The sequence below is a fragment of the Gadus chalcogrammus genome, chromosome 11 (assembly GCF_026213295.1).
Source record: "Gadus chalcogrammus isolate NIFS_2021 chromosome 11, NIFS_Gcha_1.0, whole genome shotgun sequence".
NCBI lineage: Eukaryota > Metazoa > Chordata > Actinopteri > Gadiformes > Gadidae > Gadus > Gadus chalcogrammus.
The window spans coordinates 24,132,941-24,154,136 of record NC_079422.1 but is presented as its reverse complement, the minus strand read 5'-3'; the positions used below and the strand labels follow the sequence as shown (position 1 = coordinate 24,154,136).

The 21,196-nt window shown below is 46.7% G+C and overlaps 2 protein-coding genes across 2 annotated transcripts; both read left to right on the top strand.

Moving 5' to 3' along the window:
* Positions 1 to 1,731: 1,731 nt before the first annotated feature.
* LOC130392042 (rabphilin-3A-like) lies at positions 1,732 to 13,641 on the top strand. Its single transcript, XM_056602446.1, has 15 exons — positions 1,732 to 1,775; positions 3,318 to 3,447; positions 4,218 to 4,301; positions 4,439 to 4,616; positions 5,640 to 5,816; positions 6,455 to 6,622; positions 10,203 to 10,282; positions 10,413 to 10,487; positions 10,909 to 11,018; positions 11,312 to 11,438; positions 11,571 to 11,627; positions 12,089 to 12,243; positions 13,099 to 13,180; positions 13,279 to 13,375; positions 13,511 to 13,641. The coding sequence occupies exons 1-15, from the start codon at positions 1,747 to 1,749 to the stop codon at positions 13,639 to 13,641; spliced, it is 1,680 nt and encodes a 559-aa protein (XP_056458421.1). The 5' UTR covers positions 1,732 to 1,746.
* Positions 13,642 to 16,353: 2,712 nt separating this feature from the next.
* LOC130392434 (uncharacterized) lies at positions 16,354 to 21,083 on the top strand. Its single transcript, XM_056602920.1, has 8 exons — positions 16,354 to 16,421; positions 16,619 to 17,087; positions 17,395 to 17,527; positions 18,476 to 18,610; positions 19,206 to 20,155; positions 20,426 to 20,555; positions 20,671 to 20,790; positions 20,899 to 21,083. The coding sequence occupies exons 2-8, from the start codon at positions 17,069 to 17,071 to the stop codon at positions 21,065 to 21,067; spliced, it is 1,656 nt and encodes a 551-aa protein (XP_056458895.1). The 5' UTR covers positions 16,354 to 16,421; positions 16,619 to 17,068; the 3' UTR covers positions 21,068 to 21,083.
* Positions 21,084 to 21,196: the final 113 nt, after the last annotated feature.

Sequence of the window (21,196 nt, the reverse complement as noted above, 5' to 3'; positions counted from 1 at the left end):
TCAGAGCAAATGTAATCACAGAGCAGCGCAAGTCAGCACCACATCAGCATAACACGATGATACCTATAACAAAATAGTTCAATTCATTGATACGTACGTGTGTGTTTGTGTGTGTGTGTGTGTGTGTGTGTGTGTGTGTGTGTGTGTGTGTGTGTGTGTGTGTGTGTGTGTGTGTGTGTGTGTGTGTGTGTGTGTGTGTGTGTGTGTGTGTGTGTGTGTGAGTGTGTGTGTGTGTGTGTGTGTGTGAGTGTGTGTGTGTGTGTGTGTGTGTGTGCGTGCGTGCGTGCGTGCGTGTGTGGGAGGGGGATGGTCTTGTGTATAGAAGGCGACTCAAGCAAGGCTATCTAATTTGCTCCAACATGGTTTATGCAATGAGCACTGGGCTAAAACAATTGGAGGGGAATGGGGAAACCTGTCCTTATCCTCCTTAACCGAGTGCAGATGTTCTGTATTGGTTGCGTGCTTGCTCTCTAGATGTAAGGTAGAACTGACTCTCGATACACTCGTTATGATACAGTTATGATTTCCATGATCATTTATCTTTTGTAAATTCTAGTCAGCCCCCACGTAGTGGTCAGGGTGGTTGCCACCAAGCTAGAAGGTTGTTGGTTCGAACCCTAACGTCAGCGGTCTACCTCTGGGCCGCCTTCGAGCAATAGGCCTAACCCCTGCCTGGTTGTTGCCGACCAATGACATCCTTATTGATGTACATCAAAAGTTACATAAATTCAACCCAAACGGGGAAAAAACGAACCTTGACACCGGCTTAATAATTTCCTCCTCTTTTCCCAACTCCCTCCCCAACTATCCTCCCCACAGATCACCAGTGCACAGAGCGAAGCAGCCATGACAGATGCAGTGATCGGCGGCAGCTCGGATCGCTGGGCGTCCAACGGTGGGCAGAGGAGCGTGCACACTAAGTACGTACGCACGCCTGAGCAGCAGCAGCAGCAGCAGCAGCAGCAGCAGCCACTGCGTCGTCTGCATGCCACAGTTGGTGATGGATTAAACAATGATCCCTGTCTCCTCCTAGCGCACTAACTGTCCTGTACCTTCCTCTCTCTCTCTCTCTCTCTCTCTCTCTCTCTCTCTCTCTCTCTCTCTCTCTCTCCCCCCATGCTCCCACCTCACCACCCTGTCGGTCTGCTGGGATGCAGCGATAAGGACCAGTAAGTCGGAGGTTTCTCTTCCTCTTGTCTGCTGTGTTGTCCTGTTTTCCACCTGCACTACTAAGCAGCGTTTGGTCTCATCATGAAGCAATCGCATGTTCGCTCCTGAAATAGTTTGTGACCATGTGCGCTAGCGCCATTACCTTACGTGTAATTGTCCGTTGAGCGCTGGTTTCCCAACACGCTACATGTTATGTTTCCATGTCCTATCCTGTTTTTGCTGCTCCTGCAATCCTCTCCATCTGTCCTTGATGGGAGTTGTTTATTGCCGTCTGGGGGGGCTAGGGTCAGGGGGTTGTGGCAAACACATGTCCTGTTAAGCCCTTTGAGACTGTACCTGTGATTAAGAGCTATACAAATGAAGTGGAATTGAATCCATTATCCGTCATCTAGTTAAACGAAAGCAAAAACAGAGAGAGAGAGAGAGAGAGAGAGAGAACTGGCTGCAGCCAATCACGTTGTGTTGGTTTGGCTCCTCAGGGCCAACTGGACCTCGCAGCCGGGTCAGGGAGCGACCCCTGACCTGACCGACGAGGAGAAGGAGATCATCAACAATGTGATCGCCCGGGCTGAGAAGATGGAGGCCATGGAGCAGGAGAGGATTGGGTGAGAGGCTGGTTCAAAAGCGGGGAAGCGTACTTATTGCAGAAAGCACGATTGGCAAGAACAGAAATGATGTGATTGCGTAGGAAACAAATATACGCATACCACCCTGAGCTTAGTGCGATTCATTTAAATGGGATTCCCCCGTTCTCCATGGAGACCCCATGGGTCTTAAAGGACAATTCCGGTATTTTGATCATTGGGCCCCCTTTCTGGTTTGTTTAGGATGAAATAGAGTGGGTGACACCGAAATTTGAACTATAAGTCCTTTCTCGGGTATTTGGCTCATTTTGAATCGCTCCTGCCTGCTTCACAATGGTTGTCTGTGTGCATACACAAACCTGTCAACCCAGCAACCCTAAACGTTCGTTTTCAAAAATGTGCAAGTAACCGAGTGGTTAGTGGCATTCGTGAAGTTTAAAAAATATATATCGGCGCAATATATGGATTCCATCCGTGTTAGTTGCTAAATGGAACTATTTTTTCAGATACCTCACAACCGCATATAAACTTCCGCAAAAGGTCCCACTCCGTGCAGCACCTACTTTCGACAACCGTCGGCATCTGCCGGCACTTCCCACCATAGACATCTTGGCTTCCCACAGGCACACCCTATGGGCACACCACCCGCCCGTGATCGTGGGGACCGCTTCCGCCAGAGCTTCAGGCGCCTCCGTAGCCCTAGCCTCCATCTCACGTAGCTCCTCTTGGGTGAATTCTGGTTCAAAACGATATCCTCTGCCGTCAAACTCAAAGTCGAGTGCGTCCTCCAGAAGCCACCTTTCATAATCCATTTTCAGTGATTTTCTATGTGATTTTCTCTAATCCGAGGTGCGCACGGTACAAGACTTCAAACCAACGTAAACAGCCCACCTTTCCGGTTCGGCGGAGTAATATCATCCTGCAGTAATGAGTCTTCCAACTGAAATCAACTGGCGATAAATGTGCAATAAAACACGACAGAAACCATATATTGCGCCCATAATTTTTTTTTAAACTTCACGAATGCCACTAACCACTCGGTTACTTGCACATTTTTGAAAACGAACGTTTAGGGTTGCTTGGTTGACAGGTTTGTCTATGCACACAGACAACCATTGTGAAGCAGGCAGGAGCGATTCAAAATGAGCCAAATACCCGAGAAAGGACTAATAGTTAAAATTTCGGTGTCACCCACTCTATTTCATCCTAAACAAACCAGAAAGGGGGCTCAATGTTCAAAATACCGGAATTGTCTTTTAACTAATGGGGCGATCAGTCACCAAACGCAAAGTATCGAGTGTAAAATAAGTTTGGCGGCAAAGGACTTCTTCCTTCACAACCAGCCAACAACTTATTTTCCCACTTAAAGGATTATTCGGGTTCTGTTGTGCCTGACCTCTGTGAATGAAAAAGCCCAGACAGGTCTTGCAGCCTTGTCCAGAATTAGTAGTCGCTGTCTCTCTCTGAGTGTGGACGAGAGGCCCCGGCTACTGACTCCTGGGCAGAGCTGCTCTGTGCTGATAGCGGTTCTGAAGGAGAGTTGTCGCTCTCCCGACCTGGCAGGCGTCTGGTGAACCGTCTGGACGACATGAAGAAGACAGCGTGCGGGGACGGGGTCTCCCGCTGCCTGCTGTGCGGAGAGCAGCTGGGGAGCCCTGGAGTCAGCTCGGTGGTGTGTGAGGACTGCAAAAAGGTAGGAGGCGCCAGACAAATGATAATCAGAGGGGGATGACCGAGAACGACGACAACAGGGGAAAAACCACCGCTGTTTATTCGGCTAATGTAGATAGATGGATCGATAGATACATACTTTATTCATCCCATAGGGAAATTGTATGCATCCAGTAGCTTATACATACACACACATATCTCACACACATAAAAGGAATCTAAAACACTCACAGGTACATACAATTAAAGCAGGGGTCTCAAACTCAACTTACCTGGGGGCCGCTGGAGGTAGAGTCTGGGTCAGGCTGGGCCACAAAAAGTATTCCACAAAAAAAAGTCTATAATTAGATCACGTTGGCTATGTAATCGCTGACAACAGGGGACATTTCATAGTGGTTGGTGGAAACCGGGACATTTTAGCGTCCTTTGTTTTTTGTCTGGACTCAGCACCTGCAACTCAAAATTGGGACTGTCCCGGAAAAACCGGGACATCTGGTCACCCTATCACAAGTGATAAAAAAGCGTGGCAAGCGACTCAGCAAAAATGTGCGTTTGACAACAATGCGCGGGCCGCACTAACACTTGATGTCAAGTAGGGGGCCACAAAATATCATCCCGCGGGCCTCAATTGGCCCCCGGGCCGCGAGTTTGAGACCCTTGAATGAAAGGGTAAGGGGTACAGAGCACGTGGAGTGATTTCTAGGCCTTATAAAGAAGGATTCTTTGATACATACATTGACCATGATGTATTCTGTTTCGGTGTTTCGGTGATTCTGCTCTGTTGTCGCGCAGCACATGTGCACAAAGTGCGGGACGCAGGCCGACAGTCGCCCACGCTCCGTGTGGCTCTGCAAGATCTGCAAAGAGCAGCGAGAGGCGAGTTGGTCTTTACGCCTTTTCTTACGGGTTTTCTGCCACTATCGTTTATTTCAACATTAAAGCACAGATAAATTCATTCCCACCACACGGCGTAGCCCCCATGCATATTAACGTCCATCCATGGGTTGTCCCAGGTGTGGAAGAGGTCCGGCGCCTGGTTCTTCAAAGGCTTCCCCAAGCAGTTCCTGCCGTCGCCCATGCCCATCTCCAAACCCAAAGAGCCGAAGGAGGGGAAGCAGCCGCAGGCCGCCGCGGCCCGCGGACCCACGGCCTCGGCAGCGCGGGAGAAATCAGCGCAACCACAGCAGCAAGGTACCACGTCAACCCTCCCTTCCCTCCACTGCAGTAAAGAACAGAAAGAATATGTTTGAAGTCCCCTAGAGATCACACGGAGAGATGTGCGGTGTGCGGGTTGCGTTGTCATTGCGATGCTTTTTCTGTTTTAAAATGAACACCCATCTGAATCCCTTCTGTTCTTCCCCCGTCTCAGGTCATCCCCAGGGGGCTCACGCTGAACCGACCGCAGGCAAGTGGAACTCATTGTGGTCTACCTTTTGGAAATCCACGTAGACACTGCGATGTCTAACATCCTCCCCACAAAAGAACAGCCCCACCCCTATGCCTCTCATCCCTGCGTCGCCCCGCGCCCGTCCTCCCCCAGCGAAGCCTCGCGCTTCTTGTTGTGTTTTTCCCCTTTGTTCCCCGGCGCTCAGAACCTTTGATCTGGCGCAGAGCAGATTTTGGCAGCCCCAGCTGTGGGAGGTGGAGTAAGGGGTCGGCTTTGGGGTTGAGGGTGGGTGTAGGTGGTGGATGCGGCGGTATGTGAAGTGTGTCCGTGTGACGCTTTATGTGTCGTGGGGGTGTAGGAGTAGAATCCGTCCCCCCCTCTCCCCCCCCCTCACCTCCCCTCATCCCCTCGATTTGGGTGGGGGTGGTGGTGGTGGATGCGGCGGTATGTGATGTGTGTCCGTGTGACGCTTGTGTCGGGGGATGTAGGAGTAGAATCCGTCCCCCCTCCCCCACGCTTCAGCCCAGTTACCTGTGGAAGGCGGTTAGAGGAAAGGAGGCAGCCGGTGTAATTATGGCGTAGAGTCACTCAGCTGCCATGGTGTGTTGGGCTGTATGTAGGTCAATGCCTTTTGCAATGAAAAGCCTGCACCATCAAAAGTATCCGGAGAGACCAGAGAGCATTATAGATTCCACTGCAGCCAATGCTGAAGTGAAGGGATTGTGTGCGGGTGTGTGTATCCTCTAAGTATCTGGGTGTGGGTCTGTGTGTAGGTATGTGTGCGTATTCCTCATGCATACGTGTGTATGTGTATATGTACCTCTCAGGGCCAGAGCGGCAGAGCCGTACCGGTGGCTACCCCCCTGTGGCCCTGAAGCCGTCGGAGGTGCGGATGTCCGCAGGTGGGGTCGGTGGGCCGGCCCAGGACAGCCCCGTCATGATGAAGAAGGCTATGACCGTCCAGAGCTCCAGACCCCAGCCGGCTGCAGCCATGGCCCAGCCAGGTGAGAGCAGACAGCCGGGGCTCAGGCCCCTGGAGAGGCAGCCACAGACTCATGATGTGATGTGTCAGTATAGCTAAAAGTATATCCCCTTCCTATTTTCTTGATTTGGGGTTTCCAGCAGTTTTCCTTTGACACTGGTGCTGCGTTACAAATCGCGGACTTTTTATTTTTACTTACTGTGATGATGGATTACAACTTGTACTCACTGCAGCTAACCTTACAAAGTACGTACTGTTGCACACAGTAGGCATCCAATTGGGACATATACAGGTGATTTCACTGATTAGCAAACCTGTAGTGTCACCCATTGACTTTGGCGGGCTCAGTCGATGTGACGTATCCTCTGCTGTGCAGATGACTGTGGGGCAGAAGAGCCAAAAAGCATGCTGGCTGGCATATTGCAATCCGCGACCGGATGTAGCACAACATCCTGGTAATTTTGGCATTCTGCCCTTTCCAAACTCTGTATCGGGACATCCTAAATCTCCTTCTGGCATACTAAATAGTGCGGTAGTATGGGTATTGGAACGCAGGGAGGGACTCTTAAGCTGTGACTTAAGCTGTAGCACTTGGGGCACAGGACGACCACATCTAGTGTGGTCACACAGACCCGCTGAAACGGCTCTGTGTGGGTGCAGGTCCGATGGCGGGAGAGGCAGGGCCCTACTCCTCAGGCGGCGGTGGCTCTCTAGAGCAGAGAGCGCCCCCTGCGGTGCGGGAGGAGAGGAGGCAGCCGGTGGCCCGACAGCCACCACCCCCCGCGGAGGAAGACGACGACGCCAACGACATCGATTCCGACGAAGCCAGTGAGTTGGCCGGTCCTTCCGCTCCCTCGCCCGGGGATCTCTGACTGGGTTCCAAGCGGCCGCCATGACCGTCTGGTTGGTTCTGCTCAGTGACTTGCATGAAGGACCGGCCTGCTGGTCTCTGAGAGGATCCACCGCGACCGTCCGTTTGCAAGAGGTCTCGGGTGGAAGAGACTCTCATGCCGGTCCTGAATGCGAGTCGGTTCTCCTCAGAGACTAGCATGGAGGACTCACGTGTAAGACCGACATGCTGGTTCTCTGAAGAGAACCACCTAAAGCCAGTTCTCCTCAGGGTTGGTCCTTCCTACATGCAGTTCTCTGAGGGGAACCTAGACTACCGTCTGTTTGCCTCGGTCTCAGGTGGAAGAGACTCGTACGTCCTACATGATGCGAGTGTTTGAGGAGAACTGCCTTTGGGCGGTTATCCTCATACACTTGTGTATAGGTCCTGCATGTGGGTCTCTTAGTAGACCCTAAGATGTAGGACCCTACTCCACCCTCCTTTAGGTGGTTCTTGGTATTCGGTAGCAGAATGACCTGCCACAATTTTCATTAAAGGGGAAAAATTAGCGGTTCAATTATCGGAATAACCTTTTTTCATTCGGTTAGGATCAAGTGGCTAGTTCATCTTCATGATACACTTTTTCCGACGTCGTGGGCTACAATTGTATTTAATTAAAAAGTTATTATAGATTTAATATTAATGAGTTTTGGTCAGAGACTAGTGCGAGGGGGGCATTCAAGTCCTGCCTTCAATGGGAAAAAAATGGATTGTTTCCACTGCTGGTGGCAGGTAGAAGTGCAAATCCACTCCCTCAAAACAGTCATGTGTAAACCAATGGGTGATATCAACGACTCTAAGGCCATATTTTGATCAACCTATACATGGAAATAGTTCAGCATGGCTAGTTCCAAGAACCATCTATTCGCAGTATACTTCTGCCGCAAGCACATTTTGACACCCAGGAAAAATGAATGGGGCGCGGGAGTTTTTTGATTTGATACAAACTTATACGGTGTGACACATTAAGTATAGTCCCCCTCACTTGGCAGCCATCGTTTTCCCATCATGCAACGGCGAAAAACCCAGGTCGCTTTTTATTATTTTTCTGTCCGTCAGCAAGGGTAATATTTCAGGAGTACAAATAGTCTAATAGTTGTTGTAAACAGCAGATATCATTCAGGCAGAATCTATTTGACTTGGCGTTGGAAGATAAATGATTGGTGTGAGTTCCAATCCAGCCGTGGGAATCAATAAATACCCTCCAAGCCGAGCGGAGAGGAGATGTGAAATGAGTCAATAGTGAAAACATGTTATTGTGCTGGGGCTCTCTCTCTCTCTCTTTCTCTCTCTCTCTCTATATATATATATATATATATATATATATATATATATATATATATATATCCCCAGGGGGGAGAAGAACGGTGCCATTCCAATCACGTCCTCCGCCTCGAGTAGCAAACGGCCTTGTTGCATCCCTGGGGGGGGGGGGGGGGGGGACACGTTGTTAATTGACCACAGAGATGCGGGAATCAGGTGTGGGCAAACCATTTGATATGAAACAGGACTGATGGGATATAGATTCCTCCCCTGTGTTCCCGGCCCGGTCCCCTGTCTGTTTCTCCTGGGAGCGGTGACAGAAATGGGTTGGTCTGAGGGAGGAGGTGGGAGTCTAGGGGGCTGTCTTTCTGGTTCCCACTGGTTTCAGTGGGAACCCACCAGTTTCAGTGGGAACCAGTGAAACCATCATCAGTTTGCTGATGACGGCGTGAATGCGTGGGATCACGAACAGGCGCACAGGTTGTTGATACAGAGAGGAAACTAATGCCACATGTTGATGCAAATCATTTATTTCGAATTCTTTCAAACAGAAGATAACAAATGAAATCCTTCAGGGGGGGGGGGGTTGTCTTAGTAACTCTATCTACACTGAAACAACACGTGTGAACATTGAGTTTGAGCGTGATACGCCACCATGTTTGAACGCAATCCCCAGTTTAAATACTATTGATTGGGCCGTTTAACAAAGCACTGTGCAACGCTCTGAAGGTTCCAAAAGTAAATGCTCATTGTTGCATTTCTTCAATTGCGGTGGAAGTCTTTTGAGATCAATACCCTCGGAAATGAAATGCAATTACACTCCAATCAGAGTCATGAACCCTGGATAGGGGGTGTGGCACTTGAGTTTACAGATGGAGAATAGACAGCCCAGCAGTGCTGTGCTGAGACAAACAGAAGTCCGAGCCAGTCTGCAGAGTGACTCGTCAGCTACAACGAGTCAAAGGCCTGCTCTTTGTGAGACCGTTTGTCTCTTTATCTTTACACAGCAGAAATTAGAATGAGTTCATGTAGCCAAGCCACAGGCTGATTAATGAACCACTTCAGGTTGGGCAGCCAAGGAGCCCCGGGCCGGCCACACCTCCACTGGGGTCGTTGACTGATTGACTGGTGATTGAATGTCGACTGGAGCTTTTGCTGCACTGTGTTGATTACAATGCAACAAATGCTTTCAGTGGAGTCACACAGGAGAATGACTTACAACCTACTTGTATTTATGATATATAATACATTATTTCTAATGTGTCTGACTATTCCTTTGTTGATTGTATGGAAACCGTTTTAGAATTTAAATCCTAAAAACGACATACGCACGTGTATTGTTTTGAGTGTAAAATGTAGGGACTGTGAGGTAATGTCAGGAAGTTTTTGCATTTAATTATTATTTTCTTTTACCTGCTATTTAAAAGTGAATTAAAGTTTTATTGCCCTTGAATATTAATGATGTTCCCCTGTATAGATTAAAATAGATTCCCCTACACCTGTTCCACTTACAATGCCAATACTTACATAATGCTATACAACCCTTTTTTTAATAATTTGGTTGAATAGTTTTAACGTGGTTAAGTTGTAAGCACCCATAGTTAATTTGAGTTCCGTGCGGCACAAATGAGTGACTTCAAAGAACACTAGGATTAGAAACAATGATCTCTGATCCATGGCTTTGTGGTTTAGCATTAGCTTGCAGAGAGCATTTCACCAGTTGAACCTGTAGGCCCCATCACCACCGGCTCTCCCACCACCATCCAAGACTAAATAAACCAATTACAAGAGGTTATTTCGTCCCCCTGACTCCAACCGTTCCTATGGTTACTCCTTCATCAGAACATTAAGACACCGTCTATTCCAGCTATTTATAACCTTATTTTCAACATAATTTACCCATGTTTTAATCATACCGAGATGTTTTTTTCTGCAATTCTGTTGAACGTTTCATCTTGTGATGTCGTCTTTTAAATTTCTTTAATTAGGACTTTTTCCGTAGCCTATGTCGTGATACAGGTCACGACATATACATCACCAAGATCGATGAGTCACACTTTTTGCGTTTAATTATATTGCCGTATTCATGTCCGTCAAACTCCCAGCCCAGTCCACATTCTCCTCTCGCGGTAATCTCAACCGAAGCAAACATGCGTATATTCCCCTCTGATTTATCCTCTTAATTATCGCCCACCAGAGCTGTGTGTGTGTGTCTATCAGCATGCAGATCTAATGAATGGTTTTGCCCTCTTTCAGCCACACTGGGGTCTTTGGAGTTCAGCCTGCTTTACGAGCAGGAGAGCAGCAGCCTTCACTGCAGCATCCTCAAAGCCAAAGTACTGTCAACTGTTCGCAAACACATCAAGGATTTTTTGCATTATGAAAAGGGAAACCTTAATGGCTTTCTGCATCCTGCAATGACGTGTTTGATGATGAATGTGATCTTTCACCCTGATTTTTTTTAAGGGATTGAAGCCGATGGACTCCAACGGACTGGCGGATCCATACATTAAGCTCCACCTGCTTCCTGGGGCTAGTAAGGTGAGATCATAAAAGTATGTTTGTCTAGTTGTGCATCCTACATATTGTTCTAAATAACAGCCAAGCGGCAGTGAAGGTGGGCGCTAGAAGACTCTGTTAATCTTCCAATCGGCTTAAGCCTGACACCTTGTGGTTGCAATCAAGTACTACGGCTCAATGGCAGAACGGCCCGATTATGGTCTGCCATACCTGAGAAGTAGCCTATGTCTTTTCATTGTCAGTTTCAAACGATGCCATTTCCCAAAGTGCATCGTTCACAAACGCCGATCATACGAGGAGGCCATGGAACCCTTGTCAACACTTATTCTGAAATGATGGCAGCTATCCAATCCAAATCAGTCGTGCCGTTTCCTTTTTAAGATGCCTTTTTTCCTCCCCCCCCCCCCCCTCCTGATCTACCCCTCCCGGATGTCTTTACCAGTCTACAAAGCTGCGCACAAAAACCCTGCGGAACACGCGCAACCCTGCATGGAATGAGACGCTAACATACCACGGCCTGACGGACGAGGACATGCAGCGCAAAACCCTCAGGTGGCTCCCCCGCCCGCCCCCCCCCCCCCCCCCCTCCTCCCCCCTCCCTCTCCCCCCTGACCCCCCCTCCCCTCCCCGAGGGCAGCCAGCCATACAGTAAATTGCACACTTTCGCCGTCAACGTATATATTTAAACTTTATCTGATCTTCGTTCTTATACATTTTTTTATCTCACCGCATAATGGTATCCTTGGATACCGTTCCACGCAGTGTGCCAAAAAAAAACTCACACGAAATGAGTTGCGCCGATGGCATGGAATGCAGCCATTAATTTCGTCTTTTGAACCGCGCAGGCTCTCCGTGTGCGACGAGGACAAGTTCGGGCATAACGAGTTTATCGGAGAGACCAGAGTGGCCCTGAAGAAGCTGAAGGTCAACCAGAAGAAGAACTTCAACGTGTGTCTGGAGAGAGTGGTTCCTGTAGGTGAAATCTGTGCCCCAGACAGTAATTGCTAGTGTGTTTCCCTCTCATTTTCCCCCTCCTCCACGATGCATCTCTCATTGACCTGCTGTGATCTTTGTCGTCCCTCCTCTTCCTCCCCACACACACAGATGAAGAGGACTGGCACAGCCGGTGCAACCCGCGGCATCTCTCTCTACGAGGATGAGGCAAGGCTTGAAGCGTGTCTATGCATGACAGATTCCTTTGATAAGCTCATACACATCGAAGCACGACTCAGCCTAACCTGCCACCCCTTCACACTCTCTCGCTCTGTCTCTGTGTGTGTGTGTGTGTGTGTGTGTGTGTGTGTGTGTGTGTGTGTGTGTGTGTGTGTGTGTGTGTGTGTGTGTGTGTGTGTGTGTGTGTGTCTCTCTCTGTCTCTGTCTCTGTCTCTTTCTCTCTCTCTCTCTCTCTCTCTCTCTCTCTCTCTCTCTCTCTCACTCTATGTCTCTCTCTCTCTCTCTCTCTCTCTCTCGTCCCTATATGTAAATCCTCTCCCTTCCCCCATCCTTTTCTCTGTCTCTCACTCCACTCTCTCTTTCTCTCTCTTCCTCCCTCCACCTCCCTCCCAACCCTGCCTCTCCCTCCCCCCCTCCCCCCCTTGTCTCCTTGTATCTCCTCGTGACAGCCGGGAAAGGACGGCAGCGAGGTGGAGGAGCGCGGGAGGATCCTCATGTCCCTGATGTACAGCACCCAGCAGAACCGCCTGCTGGTAGGGGTGGTGCGCTGCGTCCACCTGGCAGCCATGGACGCCAACGGCTACTCTGATCCCTTTGTCAAAATGTGAGTGCGAGAGAGGGGGAGAGAGAGAGAGGGGGAGGGAGGGAGAGAGAGAGAGAGAGAGAGAGAGAGAGGGGGGGGGAGGGGGAGGGAGGGAGAGAGAGAGAGAGAGAGAGAGAGAGAGAGAGAGAGAGAGAGAGAGAGAGAGAGAGAGAGAGAGAGAGAGGGGGGGGAGGGGGAGGGAGGGAGGGAGGGAGAGAGAGAGAGAGAGAGAGAGAGAGAGAGAGAGAGAGAGAGAGAGAGAGAGAGAGAGAGAGTCTTTCTTCTGGTCTAGCCTCAGGACCAACACATGTCAAAGTCATTAGGTCAAAAACCTTAGCTCAGGTGGTAGAGCAGGTTGACTTGTAGATGGAAGGATGCTAGCTCAATCCCTGGTCCATGAGAAAAACACCTTACCCTAACTTCCAGCCGGAAGAGCTGGAGGCCGCCTTGTGTGGCCGACACCGCTGTCGGTGTGTTAATGTTGTAAGTCGCTCTGGATAAAAGCGTCTGCTAAATGCCCTAAAATGTAAAACAAACAAATGATTTACCAATGCTGCAGTAATTGACAATGCCCTTCATGAACTTTTGAAAACATGGAGCACACCAAAAGCTGCAACAACTTTGGCTAGTTTCAATGCAATAGTAACACATTGAAACATTAATTAAATCATCGGGATTCTGGAGTTACAGTAAATCTTGATTCATGCTGAGGCAATATCCCCCCCCATGGCCCACCTACCATTTAACAGTCCCACAGGATAAGAGGTTCCTCTGTACATGGATATTAACATGTTTATGTGTATATGAATGCAAATGAAAACAAATTATTCATTTGTGATGATTCACAAATTTGAATGTGCTCCGTATCATTTATAGATTTCTGAAGCCTGATATGGGCAAGAAAGCCAAGTGCAAAACCCAGATCAAGAAGAAGACATTGAACCCAGAATACAATGAGGTTAGTTGCTAAACGACAGCATTATAGATATGGAAAAAACGTTGTAAAAACCTGTCTCTAAGAACTGTTCATCTACTTTGTGCCTGATTGAACCTCAGGAATTCAGCTATGATATCAAACACAGTGACCTGGCCAAGAAACAATTAGACATCTCTGTGTGGGACTACGACATTGGCAAATCCAACGACTACATTGGTAAGTTATTACTTCATACTGAATATAGAATGGATCTACCTCCTGCATACAATATCCTCTGTGGCCGCTCCACAGTGTCACTGATTGGTCCGTCTCTAATTGGTCCTTCTCTGATTGGTCTGGTGTCTGTGATAGGTGGATGCCAGCTGGGCATCACTGCCAAGGGAGAGCGGCTGAAGCACTGGTACGAGTGCCTGAAGAACAAGGACAAGAAGATAGAGCGCTGGCACACCTTGTACAACGAGAACCACGTCAACAGTGACTAACCAGCCACCCAACATCGGGGACATGCATGAGTCATCTAACCATCTCCCCCCGTTTCCCCCCTCGAAACACTTGGGAATCTGTCGCATTTAGCCTTTCTTTCCTCCTCTCTTTTTGTGCTCTCAACCAGCCCCTGGCACTCCCCCCCCCCCCCCCCCCCCCCCCCCCCCCGCCCCCCACGTTTAAGAAGTTATTTCCCATCTTTATCTTCACTGTATCCCCTTCCTGTGCTCAGACTGCGAGTCTGCCCGTGGAACGTTTACGATCATTATTGCAATCGAATAAGTATAGACTCGAGAGTGTGTCACTTTAGCATAAAGCTGCACAAAAACACTCATGCCTGTCCGACATGTTATATAGTATACAGGAGTGCTCACGTCCTAAGCTCCAGAGGATTATTGTTTTTATTTTATTGCACTGGCATGAAACAATTAATGTAATATGTTATGGCATCTGAAGTCACAACCGTCCTTGTATGTTATGTTACGATGGGTCGGCCGTCACGTTTTCATTTCCGGCGCCACGTTGGAAGCTAACACTTGAGCATGCTAACCCCACAGGCATAAGATAAACGTGGCCGTGCTGCTGTGATATATAAACGGTTCCGGTGTCATGGATTTGTGTCCTTAAGGAAAAAATGTTTACATATAAATAAGTAGCTCAGGTTAGGAGATATCTAAGTGGAAGTTAAGAAGAGGTTTGGAAATAGTTTGCATCTCATTTATTTCCTCCATAGACATAGACCATTATTTGGTGTTTATGAGAAACATAAGTTCCTCTTTATTTGAGACCTTAAATGAATAGCACATCGAGATAAGTATATATATATCTATATGTCTTGACTTATTTGTGTTAGAGTTTGATCTGAGAAGAACAAAAACTATGATTTTCTATTAATTTTGGGCTTATTTGACTAAGACCTGTCTCCACTGCTAGATGTAATTATCTAAAGCACGTGCCTCACACGGAGAGCTCAGTGTTTTTCTACCACGGCTTTTATACTGAATGCACACACGCTGAACAGCTACTATGAGGGCTCTATGTGTAAGCCCACATGGAAGGGTTGTGACATGGTACTTATGTGGAGTGTGGCATGCATGCACTTTCAGAGTGTGCCTGACGCATCGATGACCTGCTCTTACCTTAACACACCACAAACCCCCCCCCCCCCCGCCCTCCGCCCCACCCCCCCCCCCCCCCCCCCACACACACACACACACACACACACACAATCACACCCTTTCTATTGGCTAAGACCTCAACCAATCAAGGCTTTAATGGGTGTCTGATCAACAATCACAGAGATCCAAGAAAAGCACACCTGACTAAATGGAGTGACCTCAATTTATACCCAGCGGTTTCTATTGTAAACCATAGAACTACACTCAAACTAAAGAAAAAAATAATTAAGAGAAAAAAAACTATGCATGAAATGTCTTGTGGTGCAAGATATATACAGTAATCATTCATATTAAGTCAAATGATTTTAATGTAATTCAACGTTTACTCTTCTACTCCCCCCCTCCCCCATAACATTCCTCTGAATATTTTATACACAGAAGCCCACCAAAATGTAAATGCATATTGTAAATGCACATTTCGCTGCATGACTATCAGGATGCGCATTATTGTTGATGAGAGAGGCTTTTGAATAATGGCGTAGTAGAGGACTGTGGTGTTATTGAGTGCAAGTTACCACGTGACACGTCTAGTAGCATCATCACCACAAGTGATGAAAGAGGACATCAGTGGAGAAAAGAAAAGCCTCTTTCAATAGTCCACCTGAGGAAGGATCTGATTCTTTCTTCTCTGCATCACATGTGATAGTATCTCTCTCCCATGCGCCAACACGAGGGCTTCTTCTTGTCTCCATTAACGACAGAAAATGTAACAAGTAGAATCGTGCAGTGAACCGTGATGTTGAAGTAATGCTACGGTAGGATCACCGAAATAAGTGGTCAACAACACTAACCGAGCGCACTCTCACACTGTCTCTTTTTCTGCAGGCTTTTCTCTGAGCTACAACTTAACTTTCTCCTGTCTTCTATTTTGTGTCGATTGATTCTGCCAAACCCATAAGAATGTAAGCCGACTCGTGTGTGCGTCGTTATTCTTTGTACATAGGTAGTGCATGCACTGATAATATGTATGTTTAAAAAAAACAACGACTTTGCATGTAAAGATTTTGCAGAGTTTACACGGATTAATAAAAGTTGTGGGGGGAAAATGCAATTCTGTTCTGTGACATATGCTTATATTTGTGGTTTACATATGAAAAACGGGTAGGCCTCCTACAGAATAGGCACTGTAGAGTTTAATCTATGATAACACAATGAAAATAAAATTAAATATATGAATACAATGACTGATGATTATCTTCAGTCGTTATAAAGATGCATCACACATAACCATTGTTCTTTAGACATTAGGCCTATTACTTAAAAAAGTGTATGTGTAAGCTTAAAGTGTTTCTAGGTCCCCTAAACGTTGTTATTATTAATTAGCAACTGTCATGCCTAATCAAATAGACCTACACTTATTCCAACAGTGCACTTATAATAACAACAACGGTTAAACGAACGGTGTTTTGAGGAGATAATGCGTGCGCAATCAAAGTACTATAATGACGACAATGTAGGCAGTGCGCATCCGCGTGCGTGGCAGGTGCGAACCCCCGCGACCACGCTTTGGTAAACACAGTATCACGTCACCGACGCTCGCTTCCTCCTCCATCAATTCAAGAGGACTGAGCCCAGAAGCAGCACCCTACTGCACATCACAGGTGGGTGGCCTGCCCTGCAAGACTCGAAGCGTCGAGTTATAACCACTCTGAATCGCTGCTTCCTGGGGATAGTCGTCAATTGACCATTTGATTTTAACTTTCAAGTTTAAGTTGCACTGGCACACTTACAGACCTACATAGAAATGATACACAAAATCCTATTCTCAGTCGTCCTCATCTTATCGTTACTTGCTCAGGCTACTGCGGCAGACGGGACGACTTCTGGACACTTTTGTCCAACCCTAAGTTCCGCTGCAGGGAAGGGGCACGACGCGCGCCTCACTTTTCTCCAAAGGGCGCCACTGGGCCACCTCGTGTTATATCTCTCCGTGTGGACCGAGCATAACCAACTGGTCAGATGCTCTGTGAACTCCAACCCTTCCATCACTGAAGAATACCTCTCTCTCTGCAACGAAAAACCAGACGCGCAGACAGACGCAGCAGTCCGTCGTCTCAACATAAGCGCGCTGCTGCTGTCTCCGAATCCCTGCACGCCGGATGTTGCCAGAGAGCCTGTGTCTGTCGTTCTGAAAACAGATCGTGCCGATGGATGGGATCCAGCCTCCAGAACATCCGAGGTGATTTCGAGGAGAAAACGCTCGTGGTTATTCCCAGGGACTCTGTGGTGTGGTGTTGGAAGCAGCGCCATGGAGTACAGCCAGTTAGGTAAGTACAATAATTTATCAAGTCAACAACAGAGAGTCGAGAAGTACATAATAGTGATGTTATAGAAGTAATACAGATAGTGACAACAGTGCCTGTTCGAAAAATTGCGATGGTTGATGTCACAATCGATTTTCACTCAAAATAAGCTAAACAAATATATAGTTTGTTTCAAAATAGTATACTTTGACCCATTATTACTATTACTATGATGACTATATGTCCTATTATCATATATTTATAGGGCTATACAGACATTTGGAATCCATAGTAACTCATTCATTGAGGTTATTCATGTTTCCCACTCCAGGAATGTTTGAGAGTGCAGACAAATGCTGCCGTGAGCACGACCACTGTGTGCATATCATCCGCTCCTTTACCGTGAACTATGGGATGTTCAACACCAACCTTTTTACCGTTTCACATTGTGACTGCGACCAAAGGTATGTCTGTGTTGAGCTTTTATGAGCGTCTATTCGCTAGGATGCGCCCTAGAGAATCCTCTGGTAGCAACCATTCAGCTCCCCTTCTATAGCTTCGCTAATTTGGATAAAGTGCAGTTTCACCAAGCATGAGTATCACGATATTTGTATCAGACTCGATGATTTATCCCAGTTCCTAAGACACCCATGCAGCAATAAAAAACAAAAACGTGCAGTTAATAAAATAAAATATAGGCCTATATATTACAGTTGATGATTAATGTTAATTCATTAAACCGTATTATCCTCATTCTGAATCTACACAAATTATATATCTTTTTTCCGGCATTAAAGTTGAAACTCATCCAAGTCCTTTCAAAGCTGAAGGGCAGTCTAGCTTTCTTTTCATGTTTCTTTTCATTTCATGTCAAGAGAGAATATGAAGGATGTCATTTTGCAGTTTGCTATGGGTTGGAAAATATCAAGTGTATTTGAAGAGCCACTTAAGCCTAGATATATTCAAAGGCTGTACAGAACCTCTTTCTTGGCACAGATTATTAAACGTTCAAAGAACATTTTGAAAGTGCATTTTTGGGTTACTAACAGACACATGCTCTATGAATCACAATAGTAATACTTAACTGTCTTGACACAAGAAGTATGTATTAAATAAAACATCCCGATACCTTTGGTCTGCATGGTATTTCTGTTCAGAGCACGATAGAGTATTACTGGAGTTTTCCACTCCGAGCTAAACGGTTTAATCTCCATGTCCTCTGCCATCTTGGTAGACATAAGTAGGCCGAACCCCCCATGTACTCCTTAATGACCTGCATCTGATTTCACACTAGGTTGACTTGGATGAAGCCATCTGCGCAATGATCAATGCTAAATGGTTAATAACAATTTCCTGTAATGTTATTTGCATAACCTCTTGTGTAACTTCAGTCCTTCTTTGCCCACTGCAAGGTTCAGACAGTGTCTCCTCGGTGTGAACGACACCATATCTGACATGGTGGGCTACAGCTTCTTCAACATCTTGAGGGTGCCCTGCTTCAACCTCGTCCGACAGAAACACTGCACGGAAAAGTCCTGGTGGGGCAGGTAAGGAACATATATGTCCACACATTGACAATATTTAATTTATTTGTATGTCGCTTTTCTACTTCCTTATTAGTTATTTTTTTGTGTTGCATTTTTGTATGATTGTTTTGTTCTATTATATGCCAATGCAATATTTTATGACACTTTCTTTACAATCGGAAAATGCAATTCTATCTAATGTATGTAATGGAATTTTCTATATGGTGCACTGGGATTGCATTGCAGTTCATGTCAAAACGCTGATTGTGATTTTCGTTTGAAAACAGTGCAACGACAGAGATCTAATTTATGTGTGAAGTGTTAAAAATGGTCTTGTATTAACATGCCTGGAGGTGCCAGCCTATGCAGGCTACACATGGCGTACATTCCTTTGAGTCCTTAAAATGTCCTAACTTTGTTTGAAGAAAGAAAATTTGTATTGCACGTACAAAACCCTTAATCATGCTCTTACAAGACTATGTGTTTAGATTATTTATTTTTTATCAGAAATGTAATCCAATCTTGACTCCTGTCCCAACACATGCAATAGGCAAGCTATAAAAACAGTTCAGAACAAAACAAACAATAACCAGACATCCATATTTAATCTTAATAGGTGCAAGGTTTCCAAAGAGGCCCCCTATGCTGTCTTCCAAAGGTCTTTGAGTTACAACACATCAGTCGTCACAAGCAAACCTGCTGCTGTCCCCAGCAAAGGTGTCCCCGCCGCTTGCATAGAGGGCTGCTTACCGACGAACCCAAAGAGGAGACCCAAGGTCAAACCCACAGACACGTCTGCTCCGACAGCTGCTCGGTGTAGGCCTAGAGAGCCACCGAGAGGGGATACTTTCCAACCCAGGAGGAGGGAGGGGAAAGCCTGCCGCAAAAGCAGGAAACAACATGTGACAGTATCCGTCCCAAAGCAGCAGACCCCATCGGGTGTACGCACCACTCCTGCGACCTCATTACGGAAGAGGCCGCGGGCCAGAGCGCAGTTGGGAACCACCAGAGTTGCTTCTGGGGTCGGCGTCTCAGGTGGTAAAAATATTGCTGCTGGGTTGGGGGAGGCATACGCAAGCTTGGCTACATCAAAGGCGATGCCCAGGGCGACAACCAACTCCACACCTTTACCACGGACAACCGTTTCTAATCCAGAGGTTAGGGTTGCCACAGGGACCACCATCCGCCCCAAACGTCAGAAGAACGTGCAAATGAAACCGCGGCGCTGTTCGACTGGGCCGTCTGTCATCAAAGGCGGACGCAATCACCCGCGGCGTAAACCTTGTTTGGAAAAAACGGCACTGCCTCACAAAGCAGCTACTAGTATACCCTTGACAGTTGAAACTGGATCACCAAGGCAACTGAAAACCGGGGAGAAACAGAGGCCCCATAGAACGGCCGCGGCAGCGTCAACTACAACGCAAGAGACCCCACCAGGTCTCCCTTCTACGATTCCGGGAATAAAAACATCTGGGATCCTGAGTGGAAATAAAGACTCGTTCTGGGATAATGGTGACCCTCCAAGGAATGCCAATAAAGCACTTGCAGACACTGATTTATTAGCAGGTGCTGGAGAAACCCTTCTTATGTAGGCCTGCTCTGTCATGTGAACGATGTGCCAAGCCTGCAATATAATATAACTGTTAGGAATCTGCAAGGCGCTATAATACTAATATGTCAATTAAAACAAAGTTCAACCCCACCTACTTCTTGCATGAACTAAAAGCTACAGGAATTATTTAAATGTTGTATTCAAGGGAGTAGGGATAGGGAGAAGTTTGACGTGTTGCTTTGGTCATTTGCAAGACAATTGACCTTCATTTTTGTATTCTACAGGCAGAATGGCCCATTGCACTGTTCTTAAAGTTTTGGATGAATGTAAATACAGAATCCCAGCTTTGGAGGAGAAGTATGGTCTGAAGAATACAGAGTCAAAGATTGTCTACCACTGTGATTGCATTATTCGGTGAGGCATTGAAAAATAAAAATATCACAAGACATACTTAGACACGTTTTTGGTTAGAAAAGGTCGCTCCTTTTTACCTCCTACACCTCCTTGCATAACGTTTGATATTTTCCAGGTTGACTTTTAAGCTGGAACACATAAAGGCAACCCAGAGAATTCTCTCACTCCTGGTGGAATTCGTCTCCACGCGATGCTTTGATCTGCCAATGCAGAAACGATGTCTCAACCGAAAAAGGTCTAATCAATATTATTGTGTGGTGGTTCTTTGAGTCGACTCGATTTTTATGTGAATCTTTAATTTGTCTAAAACCTAATATGTGCTTTATCTTTTATTCTCGTCAAGATGCGATGGATACTTCTCTCAAGCCCCTGCTGCCTTTCAAGGGCTTGAGGAGAAATTGGAAAAGGACACAGCTGCACAGAAAAGGATTCTCCAAGATACAAAGACAGTGATTCCTGTTCGCTTTTTCAAGCGATGCCTGAGAACTGTTGCACCTGGCATTAGCAGATGACTGCACATTTCAATACCTTAAATATTATAGAATCAACTGTACAATCGACATTTGGTTGTTTTGTATGTCAATTTCAAGAAACATAATAGTGTTTTTATTTGCATCATATCTTACATACATGTTATAATT